The sequence below is a fragment of the Podarcis pityusensis genome (assembly GCF_964106645.2).
Source record: "Podarcis pityusensis genome assembly, chromosome: 3".
Lineage (NCBI taxonomy): Eukaryota > Metazoa > Chordata > Lepidosauria > Squamata > Lacertidae > Podarcis > Podarcis pityusensis.
Genome location: NC_138026.1, coordinates 100,718,156 through 100,736,259, shown reverse-complemented (window position 1 = coordinate 100,736,259; position 18,104 = coordinate 100,718,156). Strand labels below are relative to the sequence as shown.

Sequence of the window (18,104 nt, the reverse complement as noted above, 5' to 3'; positions counted from 1 at the left end):
TAAACTACCATTTTACTTCTTTCCATTCTGCTAGTGACCAGTAATTAAATTCAGGAGCAGGAGGTGAAGTGAGAGGTGGAAGGGATTTGGTATTTGGTAAAAAGTGTTCCGCATCCTCAGAAATTCTTCTAGCATTGTCAACAAGCAATGAATAACAAAGGGAGAGTTTATTGTTATCCGGCAATGAATGCTTAGAGTCAGTCTGAAAAGATTAATTGATATGGTTTAAAAACAGCAGGAACAGTGGAGGGGTGCATGTCTGCCATTCAGTCCCATTCTCTGTTTTGTTTTGAAGGTTCCAGTGGAAGAGAACTGAAGGATCCATTGCTCTTTCCATTATTCAGGATCCTGCATGGAAAAGACCCTATACCTGTGTTGCTGGCAAGACTGATTAATAAAAGACTGATAAAATGTTTTATGTGAGAACTGCAATCGAAGAAGAGGAAGAAGAAGAAGAGGAAGAAGAGGAAGAGGAAGAAGAGGAGGAAGAAGAAGAGGAGGAGGAGGAAGAAGAAGAGATTCATTGATCTTGAATCCACACACCTAAAACTATATGACACCACTTTAAACAGTCATAGATTTCCCCAAATAATCCTAGGAATGGTAGTTTTTTAAAGTTGCCACAGCTCCCTAAGAAGAAGGATTGATTGTTAAACAACTCTGGAATTGTAGCTCTGGGAAGGAATAGGAGAGTTTATAAGCAACTCTTAGCACCCTTAATAAACTACAGGGCAACTGATATGACTTTTCATATGTGATGGTCATGTGAGCTGTTACAACCATTCTGGGAAAGAGTATGTACAGAAATAAGCAAAATCACGGATCAGGACATATAATGTAATCCAAGCCTAGGCTTATTAACAGATATTCAACTTAATTTGTTATACAAGGAAATTATTGATTTTCTTCTGGTGGCTGCACAATTACTCATAGCAAAGTAATTGATCACCTTCTGTTCCAGGGAGAGGTGGTGGGAATGGGGAAACCCAATTGTTCTGTTAATGTTTATATTTTTGGAAAGCGATAACAATGTTTTTTTTAAAAAAATGGAATAAAAATAAATGACAACTCCAAGATTTTAGGGGTGGGGGAAGCCAGGGCTGTTTAAAGTGGCATCATAGTAATTTAAATGCATGGTGCGAATGTGGCCTAAGACAAAATAAAACATATTTCTGTGTTCCACTAGGAGTGAGGTCTTGCAACATGAATGCCTCGTTGCTATATATAACACAGTGTGAGAACTCTTGAACAGACTGGCATCACCCACAACACCAGATTTAATTTTAAAAGTTGGCAGGCATCAACAGGGATGGAGTGGGGTGAGGGGAAGGATGTGGACAGTCTGAGCCAGTGGTTCATAGATCCCACTCGAAAAAGCCAAAAGGAGCTGTGTAATAGGAAGCTGAATTGATGGCTTGAAACATGAGTTTTGATTAAAAAAAAAACAGGGAGTTGATGAAAGTTTTGAAAGCAGAGGAAATGAGAGCAAGTGATATATAGAGTCAGTGAATTCTTTTTGATTAACCAAGAAATCGACACATTGTGCATAACAACACTTGCTCACCATTCTCTTGAAACCCAAGCTCCTCATGTTTCAAGTGTTCCTAAATGATTGACTTTGCAAAATACAGTGAGCAAAAATCTCCCCTTTCATGCTGATTTGGCTGCTATCGTATATTGCAGCCAAAATAGTCCTGGCCATTTTGAACACACTTACCCCCCTATCTTGGACCATTACACCACAGAATATAGCATATTTGAAAGAAAGGAAAACACAAGAAGGGTTGACAAGCTGAGGGGGAACAGAATAAATGTTTATTATTTTACGAAGGCAGAATCTTGAGGTGACTCTCAGCCTGTTTTAAAAGTTTGCATTGCAGAAATCAGAATCATCGCAGCATTTGACTTCCAGACAGATATCATTTTGATTAGGACAAGGCATATCACAGTTCACCATATCCTTCAATCCACAATCGAGTATTTTATCTCTAAACACCCCATCTGAGACAACGTGTGAAGAGGAAGAAAGAGGAAAAGAGAAAAGAGTGAAGATATGTATCATTCTCACCCTCAGGCACCACAATGATTAACTGGAATTCACATAAAATATCCAAAGTGCTCTCCATTAAAAAACCTGGCAATACTGATGGCTGAAAGAATAAAGAAACACAAGGGCTGAATCTAGACACACATATATATATATAAACATTTTAGGAAAAAGTGTTGTAAACTTTATAATGGGAAATCACGTTGGAGAAAGATGGGACTCCACAGTGCCATCCAGCGTCTCAGTGTTATAATGCATATAACATGCTTTTTCTTTACTAATGCAGCTGAGTCCAAGGTTTATTACTCTGGGGAAACAAAGCTATTCTGAATACAGGTACACATGTCACTCTCCACTTTTTCTACAGCCCCTAAATCTGCTCTAGAATGTAGAGAGAAACCCACAAACAAGTTTAGAAAGCATATATGGGAAGGAGTGGAGTATTGTGTGGTACCCACATGCGTACTGTGGGATATTGCAGTGGAACATAAGGATGCATGGAGGGTTTGAGACCAGAGAGCTGTGTTTTATAGAATTGGGTCATACACCCTCTTTTCTGGTGATGTAAGTATCTTATTTGTCCTTCTTTTAATTATTTCAATGTGCGGGGGGGGGGGGACCAAGAAATTTTCTGCCCGGGCTACCACCTGACCTTGCTACGCCACTGAGTGATGGAGGAAATAAGACCTTCTTTTCCTTTCTACACTAACACTCTCTTCAAGAATGCAACAGTCAGGAAAGAAATGTCTGAGCTTGTTGCATAAAAGCTCAGACTGCATGCTTGAAGCTGTGCTTCAGACAAAGGCATTTCCATGAATCATTCCCCTTCTTGTATCACTAAGCTGAAAGAAATGGAAAATAAGCAGAAGGGGAATGTGGACTATGGAGCCCAAACAAGGCACAACCTTTGCAGCTGTTTCTTACTTTCGAGGGTGGTGATGCCAACGCAGGTTCCTCCATCATCAACTTCACATGTTTGGTGGTTGCATGGTACTCCTGGTATCATAATTAGGCATTTTGCACAGAGGCGAGCATCTGCTCCAAAAGACAAAACCAAAATGTTGTGAATAACGGAGGGTTGCTTTGATTGATGGATTATATTTCTATGCCGCTTTTCTTTCAAAGGAACCCCAAAGTGTCTTAGAAACAATGAATGACAATAGGATAATAGAGCATCAGAAAGACATCACAAATCATAAGACAGAATACAGCAGAAATCATACAGAATAATTAACAAGATTTTTAAAAAGTAATAGCCAAAAGGCCACGGAATTTCCCTAAGCCACTGTAAAATATTAAATGGAGAAATGGAGAAAGAGGCAGCCCCCAGACCACTTCTGAAGGACTTCATGCTTGTAAAGCTGGGTGGATTTTTCATGGCTTGTTCTTTAAAGAACTGACCCCAAATGAGATTAAAAGTAGTTGGCACAGGATGGGAAAACATTGAGCCATCAACCCTTAGCTCTGAGATGAACCTATAGTTTGCCCTCATCTTTTTTTTAAAAAAAATAGTTTTTATTAAAGATTTCTCATGCTACAGAAGGCTTGCCCACATCTTGAGTTTTATTTTTTGTTTGCAAAGTATCTCTACCCGGTAAAGGAGTCAATTTCCCTGCTTGAATATTAGGGAGAGTTGCTTAAATACATAAAATGTTGAACACATTCTAACAGGCTGCAGTAAAGAAAGAGATGTGAAGCAGGGCCACTCCATCATTGATTGCAGGGAGTTGGACTAGATGACTCTTGGGTCCCTTCCAACTCTAAGATTCTATGATTCTCTGATCAGCTTCACCGCAACAACAGCTGCCCTTGGCTCACCCTCTCCCTCAATTGCCCCCTAGCAACAGTCTTTCCATTAAGGTGCAACAGAGGGAGAGAACAGAAGAATTTCCATTTAACTGCCTCAATTCAGATTCTATGGACAGAGCATAAATTTGGTTTGGTTCATACTTCAGTATGAAACTACCTAAGTTGCATTTTCCTTTTCTTAACCTGCTTCCCTTGGCTGACAGTGCTTTTCCCAACTCTTCCAAAAAGAACATACCTCCAGGCGTGAGGAACAGGAAAACACAGATTGCAAGAAGTTCTTGACTTGGGAAGGACATCTTGGTATCAAAAGAACACTGTATGTTCTCCAGCAGAACCCTAAATCACAGAGGAATAGATGTGGACCTTCACTAGATTGCTCCAGGGTGGAGAAGCTTCTTCCTTTGATCCTTTTAACAACAGCCTAGAGATCATGGTGTCCTCAGAAAGGAAGTATAAAGATAAATGAGTGGGCCATAACATCATGAACTGGCCACTCATCACAGAACAAAAATCCCAATTTAAGTGAGAACTTGAAGTGTGGGTGGAACAGATTCTTTGATGTCAGGGCTTCAATGGCCTCTGCAAGTCTCCACTGGCACACCTGCCACTTTTAGGACCAAATAAATGCATGGCAAATTCATAAATATCATCAATGCTTGCCCAACAATAAATGGACAATGGTTTTAATGTTTAATTCAACTTTTAGGTGTTGAATGGTCTCTTTAAATTTGAAGGTTCATTGTTGTTCCACAAGATGTGTATGTCTTTAAGGGCCAGAGCAAATAACGTGACCTAGTTTTACAGCCGTGAAACAGTATAGCAGGTGCTGCTAAGTTGTGTTAATTAAGCTGTGTCAGCAATTGGGTATAGTATATAAAGAGCAGCACCTAGCTCTCTCAGTACACTGGTGGTTGGGTTGGTGGATGGGTCATGTTTACAGATATATTAAGTGTGAAAGGAGTTTTTGTTTTTGTTATTAAAACCTAGCTAAAGTTATTTTGTGTTCCTTGTAATGTGTGGTCTCCCCAGCAAGCTCTCTGCAGCGCAACTGGTCTGCAAATAGCCAACATTAGGACCAAATAAATGCAGGGCAAAATCAGAAATGTCATCAATGCTTGACCAACAATAAATGGACAATGGTTTTAATGTTTCTAATTTGATATAATAAATCTGTAGAAATGACAATATAAACACCGCAAAGCCATACTTACCTCACAACCTTATGCATGCCCATTCAAAAATAACTTCAAGGAGACCTTTTAGCCTCACTAATATAGAAAAGATGGGAGTGACAATCTTATAGCAGATTTTGATAGCCAAGATGTGTAAATAAGAAGCAGAGTCCTGACGTTCCTGAAATACTAAATGCATTTCCCCACTCCCAAAGAAGAAGAAAGTGTTATAGGATTTCCTTTCAACGTCTTTTGTTTTATTTTGTATTGAAGAGACTTCGTCCACTCAGTCAGTAAACCTAGGCAGTGGAAGACAGGAGTGCCTGGCGTGCTCTGGTCCCTGGTGTCACAAAGTGTCGGACACGACTAAACGACTAAACAACAACACAATGTCAGTCTAGTCCCTGTTGGCTTGGTGAGCAACTTTTCAGGTCCTGGAAAGTATTTTGAGGATCTGATGAGAAGACTGAAAAATACTTCAAACAACCAAGTGCCATATTTTCAGGCTGACATATCTATCAGCACACTGCTAGCTTAGTTGATTAACAATGCCACAGAAGTGGGTCACCTCAAGACAGCTTCATTATGAGGCGCTGTGGGCTGCAAAACTCAGTCTGATTGCTACTCCTCACAGTGCATCTGTACTGCGTAGCAGGGGAGTTTTTCTTTTTCTGTTGGCTTTACTTATGGAAGTTAAGCCTCACTCAGCCCCCCCCCCCCCAATTTCAATTCAAATAGTTCCACAAATGAAATGGTCAGCTATCACTACAGAATTCCAGGGAGAGACGAACTTTTCCCCAAAATTCTACATCGACTCACATTATTGGTCTCAATATTCCCCCGCCCTGCAAGTAATGAGCCTAAACTGATCAAAACAAAGGAGGACCTTTTCACTGCACAACTTGTGATGCACTAAATCAGTTTTTTCTCAACCAACGGGGGCATACAAAGAACTTGGTGTGGAGTGTGTGAGAGAATAGGGTTTTTTTTGTTTTGGTAATATACAATATAAGTAAACAAATTTAAAGTTATGAAATTTCAATCCATGTGAAAAATACAAATTAAATAATTATGTGAACTGGAATTGAAGGGGGTGTGGAATCTGTTTTATGTTAGCTAAAAGGGGACATGGATTGAGAAAAAGTTGAGAAACACTGTGGTAAATGAAAAATCTCCCACCAGCAGCCAAATCTAGGTTCTTGTCCCAACGACCATTCAGTTTATTCAGGTCCCAGAAAGATGAGAACCAAGAATGTCTATCAAGCCTGTGGCATATAGTTGTTAATGACTGTTTTGGGTCACAAGCCCTGCTTTTACAGAATTATTTCATTTGTTTATTTCCCAGATCACTAGATTATTGATGATTTGGTTAGACTGACTGATTAGTTCATTAAAATATACTTCCTAGTTTGTGGCTGCTAATGACAGTCCAGAAAGAATTAAAAGCCTGTCTTTTGTTCCTGCCTTTTCAGGAAGGAACATCTGTTGTTACTGCTGACAGTAATACCCTGTGTCTAGAAAATGGAGACAGCCTTCTCATCCCAGAACAGATTGCGTAAGTATACAACAGTATGTGAGGTTGGCCACCTTTTGCAAATGGCCACCTCCTCTCACCCAGGTATTGGTGCATCACTGCTCCTTCTGCTTTCTATTCATGGAAAATGCATTTAGTTTCTACACCAGGGGTAGCCATTATTTATTTATTTATTTTGCTGAACTACAGCTCCCATCATTCCTAACCATGATGACTGAGGCTGGTGGGCAATGTTCAACACCATCTGAAGGTCACCATATTGGCTACCCCTGTTTGTGTGTAGTGGCACCAGTATTTTGTAACACTGTTCCTACTGAAATCAGACAGGTGCTGCCATTTTGATATTTTTGATACCAAAAGATATTTTGTTTCAGCAGGCCAGGCCTTCTCAGAGAATTTATTTGTTTCACTGTTGGCTATTTCCCCTATACAGTCGTACCTTGGAAGTCGAACAGAATCCATTCCGGAAGTCCCTTTGACTTCCAAAATGTTCAGAAATCAAGGTGCTGCTTCCGATTGGCTCCAGGAAGTTCCTGCAGCCAATCAGAAGCCGCAGAACCCATGCTGGATGTTTGGGTTCCAAAGAACATTTCCAAACTGGAACACTCACTTCCGGGTTCGCGGAGTTCGGGAGCCAAAACGTTCAAGTTGCAAGGCATTCAACTTCTGAGGTACGACTGTATTTTAAAGTAAAAAAAATCCTTCCAGTAGCACCTTTAAGACCAACTAAGTTAGTTCTTGGTATGAGCTTTCGTGTGCAAGCACACTTCTTCAGATACACTGAAACAGAAGTTGCCAGATCCTTCTATATAGTGAGAAGGTGGGGAGGGGTATTACTCAGAAGGGTGGTGGGAATGGGAGATTGGCAGATAGCTGAGATGAGCCTGCTGACGACTCTTAACGACTGTAATAGGTCTTACAGGAAAAGGCAAGGGGTGAGAAGGTGAGAAATGGCTTAGTCATGTATAATGGGATAAGAATCCAATGTCTTTGTTCAAACCAGGTCTCTCCATGGTTTTAAGTTTGGTAATGAGTTGCAATTCAGCAGCTTCTCTTTCCAGTCTATTTCTGAAATTCCTTTGTAGTAAAACAGCTACTTTGAGATCTTGTATAGAATGTCCTGGGAGATTGAAGTGTTCTCCTACTGGTTTCTCTGTTTTGTGATTCTTGATGTCAGATTTATGTCCATTTATTCTTTGGCGTAAGGTTTGGCCTGTTTGTCCAATATAGAGAGCTGAAGGACACTGTTGGCATTTGATGCCGTACACAATGTTAGATGATGAGCAATTGAATAGTCCCGAGATGGTATGTGTGATGTTGTTGGGGCCAGTAATGGTGTTGTCCGGGTGTATGTGGCAGCAAAGTTGGCATCTGGGTTTATTGCAGGCTCTGGTGCCAGTGTCCGTGTTAAGTCTGGTTGTAGTATTATTGTGGGTTAGGAGTTGTTTAAGATTGGGTGGCTGTCTGTAGGCAATGAAAGGTCTTCCTCCCAGAGCTTGAGAAAGAGAACTGTCATTGTCCAGGAGAGGTTGTAGATCTCTGATGATGCGTTGTACTGTTTTAACTTGGGAGCTGTATGTGATGACTAGAGGTGTTCTGTTATTTTCTTTTTTGGGTCTGTCTTGCAGCAAGTTCTCTCTGGGTATAAGTCTGGCTCTGTTGATCTGTTGTCTAACTTCATCTGCTGGGTATTTTAGTTCTGAAAAGGTTTGCTGTAGATCTCTTAGGTGAGAGTCTCTGTCTGTAGAATTGGAACAGATGTGGCTGTAACGTAGTGCCTGGCTATATACAATGGACTGTTTGGTATGTTTGGGATGGTAGCTAGAGGCATGTAGATATGTTTGTCGGTCAGTTGGTTTACGGTATAAGGTGGTGTCTATGCGCCCATCCTGTATTTTTATAGTAGTGTCCAAAAAATGTATTTCTTGCATAGATTGATTCATTGTAAGGTTGATTGTGGGGTGATTGATTCATTGTAAGGTTGATTGTGGGGAATTTCAGAAATAGACTGGAAAGAGAAGCTGCTGAATTGCAACTCATTACCAAACTTAAAACCATGGAGAGACCTGGTTTGAACAAAGACATTGGATTCTTATCCCATTATACATGACTAAGCCATTTCTCACCTTCTCACCCCTTGCCTTTTCCTGTAAGACCTATTACAGTCGTTAAGAGTCGTCAGCAGGCTCATCTCAGCTATCTGCCAATCTCCCATTCCCACCACCCTTCTGAGTAATACCCCTCCCCACCTTCTCACTATATAGAAGGATCTGGCAACTTCTGTTTCAGTGTATCTGAAGAAGTGTGCTTGCACACGAAAGCTCATACCAAGAACTAACTTAGTTGGTCTTAAAGGTGCTACTGGAAGGATTTTTTTTATTTTGACTATGGCAGACCAACACGGCTACCTATCTGTAACTGTATTTTAAAGATTTAATTATACGCTATGGTTTTTATTATTGTTGTTGTTGTTGTTGTTGTTGTTGTTGTTGTTATTATTGAGTTGGTGGTCCTAAGATCTATGGGTATAGGGTGGTATGCAAATTTAATAAATAAATAAAATAAAAATATTTCCCATTTATTTATTTATTAAAATGATTGCTTAATGGGACATTCTTCAGAGTGACGATAGTCAAGTGTGCGGCAGCGTTGCGGGATGGCAGAGGCTCTTCCAAGACCTTGATGAGGGATTTGAGGATGGTGTCCTGCCCTGACAGGTGGCCTGGGCATATCACAATCCAGATCCTAGCCTGCACCAGGAACTGGCGAATGGGCATAGCTGTCAACGTTTCCCTTTTTTAAAGGGAAATTCCCTCATTCCGAATAGGATTCCTCGCAATAAAAGGGAAAAGTTGACAGCTGTACGAATGAGCGTGCAGGCTTGGACAATGGGCTGGGCCGGGGTGGGGGTGGAGCTGACAGAGCAAGAAGGCTTCCCTCAGGCCTGTGCCCAGGCAATTTGAACAGCCTCAGCTTGAAGCCCTACCTTGCTTTTCCTCGTCGGGTTCCTCTCATCGAGTCCATTGTTGGAGCATCAGACTGGCTGCCTCGCCTGCCCCAGTGGAGTCACGATAGCCAAATATTTTGTGAGGGTTTTTGTTTTGCTTTTTGTAACTTTGTTTCACAAATCAAATACAAAGCTTGAGATTTTGTCTGCAATACACATTTACATCAGAGTAAACCTCACTGATATCAGTGGGGATTTCTTCTGAGTGATATAGGTTTGTGTTGTCTGTCTCAAACTAAGCATTCCTGCGCTGCCATTCCGCTCCTGTTTTCTTGGAATGCTTTTTACCTTCAATCTACTAAACTAGAAAGGTGGCTGTTATGTACTGAGTTGAATAGGATCCAAAAGGCAGCAGTCTGATTGGTCCTAGAACAATAGGGTCCAGAATGCAGCAGTCTGATTGGTCCACAGGAGCCACCCAATCCAGCTCCAGGTGGAAGTGAATCCGCAACCTGATTGGCCTACAGATGAATCCCAGAATTAGCCAATCATGTGGGGCCCATTATGTAAATAATGTATATAAAGCAGACATTCTGGGGGAACTTCTATTCCTCCTCACCACTATGAGCTGAATAAAGAGCATGAAATCCACTCTCGACTCCGAGTATATTTCAGTGGCAGTGATACAGCACCGGAAAGGCAAGGAGGCTTAACTCTGTCCCATATTCAGGAGGACCACCGGCTTTCAGGTTCCTGTCCCATGCCCTAATAATTTGTGACCCACACACCATAGATTGCTTTCCTATTTAGAATTAATGTGCTCCGTATGTTTTACAGTTGGTAGAGCCCAGCTCTATGATGGGGAATTGACACCTAGGGTCTCATTGCTTTGAACTGCATTGAATCCCCCCCATATGTTTAATCTACTCAAATCCCTGGTGAGATGTTCATTCTCAGTCATGGCAGTCCAGTCTCATTATAACAATCTAATGCTTCCACTTATTTTGGCAACACTCTGTATAGCTGACTGCTCAATTAAGCAATGCCATTTTCCCTAAACTACCATTTTACTCTGGGAAGGAATAGGAGAGTTTACAAGCAACTCTCAGCACCCTTAATAAACTACAGGGCAACTGATATGACTTTTCATATGTGGTGGGCATGTGAGCTGTTACAACCATTATGGGAAAGCATATGTACAGAAATAACCAAAATCATCAGGACATATAATGTAATCCAAGCCTAGGCTTATTAACAGATATTCAACTTAATTTGTTATACACGGAACTTACAGTGGTACCTCAGGTTAAGTACTTAATTCGTTCTGGAGGTCCGTTCTTAACCTGAAATTGTTCTTAACCTGAAGTAGCACTTTAGCTAATAGGGCCTCCCACTGCCGCTGGACCGCTGCCGTGCGATTTCTGTTCTCATCCTGAAGCAAAGTTCTTAACCTGAAGCTCTATTTCTGGGTTAGCGGAGTCTGCAACCTGAAGCGTATGTAACCTGAAGCGTATGTAACCTGAGGTACCACTGTATTGATTTTCTTATGGTGGCTGCACAATTACTCATAGCAAAGTAATTGATCACCTACACATCAGATAATGGAAAAAAATATGGACAATTGCTTTGTCTGAGAAACTAACGAAGAGAGTACATGTTTCAACAAGGCATCTGATCTGGATAATTTTGTTGAAATATGTTACCCCTTTATGAAATATTCACATGGACTTATGGGAAAATCTAACTCATTAGTCTTCTATTCCAGGGAGAGGGGGTGGGAATGGGGATAACCAATTGTTCTGTTAATGTTTATATTTTTGGAAAGCGATAACAATGTTTTTTTTTTTGTTTTTTTTTTAATGGAATAAAAATAAACGACAACTCCAAGATTTTAGGGGTGGGGGAAGCCATGGCTGTTTAAAGTGGCATCATAGTAATTTAAATGCATCGTGCGAATGTGGCCTAAGACAAAATAAAACATATTTCTGTGTTCCACTAGGAGTGAGGTCTTGCAACATGAATGCCTCGTTGCTATATATAACACAGTGTGAGAACTCTTGAACACACTGGCATCACCCACAACACCAGATTTAATTTTAAAAGTTGGCAGGTGTCAGTATATAGTTAGAAAAATTCAATTTTGGAATTCTTAGGGCCGAAAGGGGTGGAGTGGGGTGCGGGGAAGGATCTGGACAGTCTGAGCCAGTGGTTCATAGATCCCACTCGAAAAAGCCAAAAGGCACTGTGTAGTAAGAAGCTGAATTGATGGCTTGAAACATAAGTTTTGATTAAAAAAACTACGGTGTTGATGAAAGTTTTGAAAGTAGAGGAAATGAGAGCAAGTGATATATAGAGTCAGTGAATTCTTTTTGATTAACCAAGAAATCGACACATTGTGCATAACAACACTTGCTCACCATTCTCTTGAAATCCAAGCTCCTCATGTTTCAAGTGTTCCTAAATGGTTGACTTTGCAGAATACAGTGAACAAAAATCTCCCCTTTCATGCTGATTCAGCTGCTATCGTATATTGCAGCCAAAATAGTACTGGCCATTTTGAACCCACTTACCCCCCTGTCTTTGACCATTACACCACAGCATATAGCATATTTGAAAGAAAGGAAAACACAAGAAAGGTTGACAAGCTGAGGGGGAACAGAATAAATATTTATTCTTTACAGGAAGGCAGAATCTTGAGATGACTCTCAGCCTGTTTTAAAAGTTTGCATTGCAGAAATCAGAATCATCACAGCAGTTGACTTCCAGACGGATACCATTTTGATTAGGAGAAGGCATATCACACTTCACCATATCCTTTGATGCACAATCGAGTATTTTATCTCTAAACACCCCATCTGAGACAACGTGTGAAGAGGAAGAAAGAGGAAAAGAGAAAAGAGTGAAGATATGTATCATTCTCACCCTCAGTCACCACAATGATTAACTGGACTTCACATAAAATATCCAAGGTGCTCTCCATTAAAAAAACCTGGTAATACTGATGGCGGAAAGAATAAAAAAACACAAGGGCTGAATCTAGACACACACACACACACACACACACACACACACATACACATACATTTTAGGAAAATGTGTTGTAAACTTTATAATGGGAAATCACGTTGGAGAAAGATGGGACTTCACAGTGCCATCCAGTGTCACAGTGTTATAATGCATATAAAATGCTTTTTCTTTACTAATGCAGCTGAGTCCAACGTTTATTACTCTGGGGAAACAAAGCTATTCTGAATACAGGTACACATGTCTTTCTCCACTTTTTCTACAGCCCCTAAATCTGCTCTAGAATGTAGAGAGAAACACACAAACAAGTTTAGGAAGCATATATGGGAAGGAGTGGAGTATTGTGTGGTACCCACATGCGTACTGTGGGATATTGCAGTGAAACATAAGTATGCATGGAGGGTTTGAGACCAGAGACCTGTGTTTTATAGAATTGGGTCATACACCCTCTTTTCTGGTGATGTAAGTATCTTATCTGTCCTTCTTTTAATTATTTCAATGTGCTGGGGGGCGGGGACGGACAAGAAATTTTCTGCACGTGGTACCACCTGACCTTGCTATGCCACTGAATAATGGAGGAAATAAGACCTTCTCTTCCTTTCTACACTAACACTCTCTTCAACTATGCAACAGTCAGGAAAGAAATGTCTGAGCTTGTTGCATACAAGCTCAGACTGCATGCTTGAAGCTATGCTTCTGACAAAGGCATTTCCATAAATTATTCCCCATTGCTGTATCACTAATCTGAAAGAAATGGAAAATAAGCAGAAGGGGAATGTGGACTATGGAGCCCAAACAAGGCACAACCTTTGCAGCTGTTTCTTACTTTCGAGGATGGTGATGCCAACGCAGGTTCCTCCATCATCAACTTCACATGTTTGGTGGTTGCATGGCATTCCTGCTACCATAATTAGGCATTTTGTACAGAGGCGAGCATCTGTTTCAAGAGACAAAACCAAAATGTTGTGAATAATGGAGGGTTGCTTTGATTGATGGATTATATTTCTAGGCCACTTTTCATTCAAAGGAACCTCAAAGTGTCTTAGAAACAATGAAAGACAATACGGTAATAGAGCATCAGAAATACATCACAAATCATAAGACAGAATACAGCAGAAATCATACAGAATATTGGCTGACAGTGCTTTTCCCAGCTCTTGCAAAAAGAACATACCTCCAGGTGTAAGGAACAGGAAAACACAGATTGCAAGAAGTACTTGACTTGGGATGGACATCTTGGTATCAAAAGGTGTGTTCTCCAGCAGAGCCCCAAATCACAGAGGAATAGATGTGGACCTTCACTAGATTCCTCCAGGGTGGAGAAGCTTCTTCCTTTGATCTTTTTAACAACAGCCTATAGATCGTGGTGTCCTCAGAAAGGAACTATAAAGATAAATGGGTGGGCCATAATATCATGAACTGGCCACTCATCACAGAACAAAAATCCCAATTTAAGTGAGAACTTGAAGTGTGGGTGGAACAGATTCTTTGATGTCAGGGCTTCAATGGCCTCTGCAAGTCTCCACTGGCACACCTGCCACTTTTAGGACCAAATAAATGCATGGCAAATTCATAAATATCATCAATGCTTGCAAACAATAAATGGACAATGGTTTTAATGTTTAATTCAACTTTTAGGTGTTGCATGGTCTCTTTAAATTTGAAGGTTCATTGTGGTTCCACAAGATGTGTATGTCTTTAAGGGCCAGAGCAAATAACGTGACCTAGTTTTACAGCCGTGAAACAGTATAGCAGGTGCTGCTAAGTTGTGTTAATTAAGCTGTGTCAGCAATTGGGTATAGTATATAAAGAGCAGCACCTAGCTCTCTCAGTACACTGGTGGTTGGGTTGGTGGATGGGTCATGTTTACTGATATATTAAGTGTGAAAGGAGTTTTTGTTTTTGTTATTAAAACCTAGCTAAAGTTATTTTGTGTTCCTTGTAATGTGTGGTCTCCCCAGCAAGCTCTCTGCAGCGCAACTGGTCTGCAAATAGCCAACATTAGGACCAAATAAATGCAGGGCAAAATCAGAAATGTCATCAATGCTTGCCCAACAATAAATGGACAATGGTTTTAATGTTTCTAATTTGATATAATAAATCTGTAGAAATGACAATATAAACACCGCAATGCCATCCTGACGTTCCTGAAATACTAAATGCATTTCCCCACTCCCAAAGAAGAAGAAAGTGTTATAGGATTTCCTTTCAACGTCTTTTGTTTTATTTTGTATTGAAGAGACTTCGTCCACTCAGTCAGTAAACCTACATCCACTTACCAAGGAGTAAGCTCCACTGAACTCAGCAGAGTTCACTTCTGAGTAGACCCATACAGGATCACCTTTTTCAGGTTTCATTCAAGGAACAAGAGATGAGTCGTATAATGTTCATGGTAAGGTCCAGAATATCTAGTAATACTTTATTTAGAATTTCAGATTTTGGTTTTGAGTGCAAAATTAAGAATGTAAGAAGAGCTTGCTGGAACTGGCAACTAATTTGGATGGCTTTCAGTGACGTTTGGACATATTAATGGAAGATAAGGCTATCCGTGCCTAGTAGCCATGATAGTTATGCTTTGCCCCGAGGGTTGGAGACAGTATTACTGTGATGGCTTGGGACTCAGGCTCAGACTCGGAACCAGAGGAGTCTCAGTCTGCACTGGATCCTTTGCCTATCATCTGAACCAAGTCTGGGGCCTGATCCTGAAGAGTCCCAGTCTGCACAGGTTCCCTTGCAACAAGCACCAACTGGGCCGAGTCAGGTGCCTGAGCCTGCCCTGGCTCCAGATGCGGGGATTAGCTTGTTGCCTTCAGCTGGGCCATCACTTACAACTGCTCCACTACCGGTTTGGTCAGGGGAGGTTGAGGCAGCCCCTGGGTCTAGTAACACACCAAAGTCTCCCTAGCTGCAGAGACTAAGGTCTGAGAGAAGGAGAGACCTGAGTACTTGCAGGAGGAGTGCTCACCTTCGAGGTGAGTCGCCTGGGGATCAGGACCGGCCGTTGCCCCAACAAAGATAAAAGGCTGTCAGACCCCGCCCCAGGTTGCGGGAGCAGCATTGCTGTATGCCAGATCCTGTACCTGTCCTTGCCTGGATTCCTGCCTCGTGTCCTGCCTTGACCCTGTCAGACTGACTCCTAGCAGAACCTTTAGATTCTGGACTGGACCTGGACCCAAGGTTCTCGTGTTACCCCCGGGCCCAGCACAATTACTTCCAAATATCCTTAAAATAATGAATTGTTGTGGAATTCTGGAAAACTGAATTTAGGAATCAAGAAATGAGACAGAATCCAAAATTAACAAATGTGTCAGTTGTCATAGTGCTTCTCTCCCATGGCATGTGTGTATAAGCTGCCTGCCTCTTCTTAGTCAATGTGTGTGGCCACTGCCATGAACCCCTTGCACCTTCAGAATTTCCCTGGAGTTGAAAAAGAGGATCCATCTCTGCACTAATATATTTCCCCTTTAAATGTTGACATGGCAAGCTTTACTTTGCATTCTTGGAAACAGAATTGACACAGTCATCAGCCTTCACCCTCCTGCAAAGAATAAAAATTATATACTGTTTCTCTTTAGCTTGTCCTCCTTTCTTGGTTTTTTCTTTTCTTTTCTTTCAAGTATGATATATGCAGTGGTGTAATAGTCCAAGATAGTGGGGGGGGGGTGTTGAGTGGGTCAGTGCTATTTCAGCTGCAGTATCCTAAGGTACAGTAAAGGTAAAGAGACCCCTGACAGTTAAGTCCAGTTGTGAACGACTCTGGGGTTGCGGCGCTCATCTCGCTTTACAGGCCGAGGGAGCTGGTGTTTGTCCTCTCTGCAGACAGTTTTTCCAGGTCATGTGGCCAGCATGACTAAGCCGCTTCTGGCACAAATGAACACCGACACCAGAGCAGCACACGGAAACCTCGTTTACCTTCCTGCCGGAGCAGTACTTATTAATCTACTTGCACTTTTTGGCGTGCTTTTGAACTGCTAGGTTGGCAGGAGCTGGGACAGAGCAACGGGAGCTCACGCCGTTGCAGGGATTCAAACCGCCAACCTTTTGATTGGCAAACCCAAGGCTCAGTGGTTTAGACCACAATGCCACCCGTAGTATTCTAGAACAGCCCAATCAGCATGTGTCAGGGAATGGTCTGAATCAGAGGATTGGGGAATGCATTCTCAGGCAGATCAGATCCTCTTTGAAGAGGAGCTGGAGGAGTGGGAAGATTCGCGCCCCTTGTCTCCAGCAGTTTCAGAAGCAGGGAGAGACACAGACACAGAGCATCTTAGACAGGAGTTGCCTAGCTACGAGATAATGGAAAGAAAAACAGAAGGGAAGGAACAGCCAGCAGAGACATCATTAGAGAGTATGGGAGACCCTCCCTCTCCCAAAACTAGGAGGTCTGTCCGTATTAGAGAACAAAGAATGCAGAGAGGAGGAACTTCTCGTTGATGCCCGAGATGTTGTGGGAGATGGAAGGGAGAGGGTTCATAGTAGCCAACTTCGCTCCTTGTGGAGGGATGTGGATTTTTGCTTGCAACCAGATGACTGAATAAAAAGGACTATAAAATAGAAAGTGCTCATTAATTCTCGTCTTTGAAGTCACTGAAGGGAGGGGAGGACTCTCCATGCCTTATAGAATGAAAGGGGAGGTTTTTGGCCAGAAACTGAAATGAAACAGTCAACAGCCTATGACTTTGTGAGTTTTACATTTCATCATTTGCCTGTTATGTATGTGCTTTCTTGGCCAGCGGATGCATTTGCTCTGGTACACTTCCCACAGTGTACTGAAATTATAGGAAGGCAGGCAGGAGTTGGGACATTGCTATCTGAGTTCAGCCAGATGGAACTATACTGTGTACCTTAAGTACAATGTGCAATTGCATTCTCTCTTTATGGGTTTCTTGTGTGTCCTGAATGCATTTCTAATGTGCAGGAGCTCTGTGTACCAATTTGTCAGGAACACTTTCTCTGGCAATCACGCTTTGAGAGCTGCTTCCGATTACCAGTTGCTGAAAATAACCAGAGGGGAGAAGACCCTTGTGCTTGGGTCCTTCAAGCCAGTTTCCCTCAGGCATCTGGCTGACTCTTATGAGAACAGAATGCTGGAGTGAATTGGTCATTGGCCTGATCCAGCAGGCTCTTCTCATCTTCTTAATTTTGCACTCAAAACCAAATTCTGAAATTCTAAATAAAGTATTACTAGATAATCTGGACATTGCCATTAACATTACATGTCACATTTCATGTTCATTGAATGAAAGCTGAAAAAAGGTGATCCTGTATGGGTCTACTCAGAAGTGAAATATACTTAGTTAAATGGCGCTTACTCCTTGGTAAGTGGGTGTAGGTTTACTGACTGAGTGGATAAAGTCTCTTCAATACACTGGAACATCATGTTACGGACAGAATCCATTCCGGCGGCCCGTCCGTAACATGGAGTTGATGCAAGCCAAAGCGCTGCCTCTGCGCATGTGCACGGTGTGATTTAGTGCTTCTGTGCGTGCACCAGTCGCAAAATCCAGAAGTAACCCTTTCTAGTACTTCCGGGTTGCTGCGGGATACAACACGAAAACACGTAACCTGAAG

At 41.7% G+C, this 18,104-nt stretch overlaps 3 protein-coding genes across 8 annotated transcripts in view; 1 reads left to right on the top strand and 2 right to left on the bottom strand.

The window, feature by feature from the left end:
- The window catches only part of HAAO (3-hydroxyanthranilate 3,4-dioxygenase), a 44,772-nt gene extending 38,170 nt beyond the window's left edge, over window positions 1-6,602 (top strand). For 3 of the 4 annotated variants that reach the window (XM_080998190.1, XM_080998184.1, XM_080998187.1), the window contains one exon: window positions 296-1,036. In XM_080998190.1, coding sequence (XP_080854316.1) covers window positions 296-395 — 100 coding nt within the window. In that variant the 3' untranslated portion in view covers window positions 396-1,036. Of the gene's footprint in view, window positions 1-295; window positions 1,037-6,500 lie in introns of those variants that run through there. The other variant, XM_080998189.1, reaches the window with a different exon arrangement.
- LOC308472913 (uncharacterized protein) overlaps window positions 1-18,104 on the bottom strand; it is a 445,281-nt gene that overhangs the window by 345,156 nt on the left and 82,021 nt on the right. The window lies entirely within an intron of this gene.
- On the bottom strand, window positions 1,794-13,896 carry LOC308472941 (uncharacterized protein). 3 transcript variants are annotated; one of them, XR_013983803.1, is made up of 3 exons: window positions 13,708-13,894; window positions 2,972-3,082; window positions 1,794-2,001 (listed from the first exon to the last, which is right to left on the bottom strand). XR_013983803.1 is itself a non-coding variant. In XM_080998237.1 (3 exons), exons 1-3 carry the CDS (start codon window positions 4,150-4,152, stop codon window positions 1,862-1,864), a joined length of 312 nt encoding a protein of 103 aa, XP_080854363.1. In that variant the 5' UTR covers window positions 4,153-4,237; the 3' UTR covers window positions 1,794-1,861. The 3 variants fall into 3 exon arrangements, 2 of the variants coding, with proteins under 2 accessions (XP_080854363.1, XP_080854364.1); XM_080998237.1 differs by lacking the exon at window positions 13,708-13,894 and adding an exon at window positions 4,092-4,237; XM_080998238.1 differs by lacking the exons at window positions 1,794-2,001; window positions 2,972-3,082 and adding exons at window positions 12,156-12,364; window positions 13,360-13,470 and having other exon boundaries at window positions 13,708-13,896.

What these genes read in the sequence shown, in the direction of transcription:
- LOC308472941 (XM_080998238.1), bottom strand. Translation starts at nt 13,768, where the DNA reads ATGTCCATCCCAAGTCAAGTACTTCTTGCAATCTGTGTTTTCCTGTTC. An exon ending in CCTGTTCCTTACACCTGGAG is followed by an intron (nt 13,471 to 13,707) that starts GTATGTTCTTTT and finishes CTCTTGAAACAG; the next exon opens with ATGCTCGCCTCTGTACAAAA. An exon ending in TGGCATCACCATCCTCGAAA is followed by an intron (nt 12,365 to 13,359) that starts GTAAGAAACAGC and finishes ACGTTGTCTCAG; the next exon opens with ATGGGGTGTTTAGAGATAAA.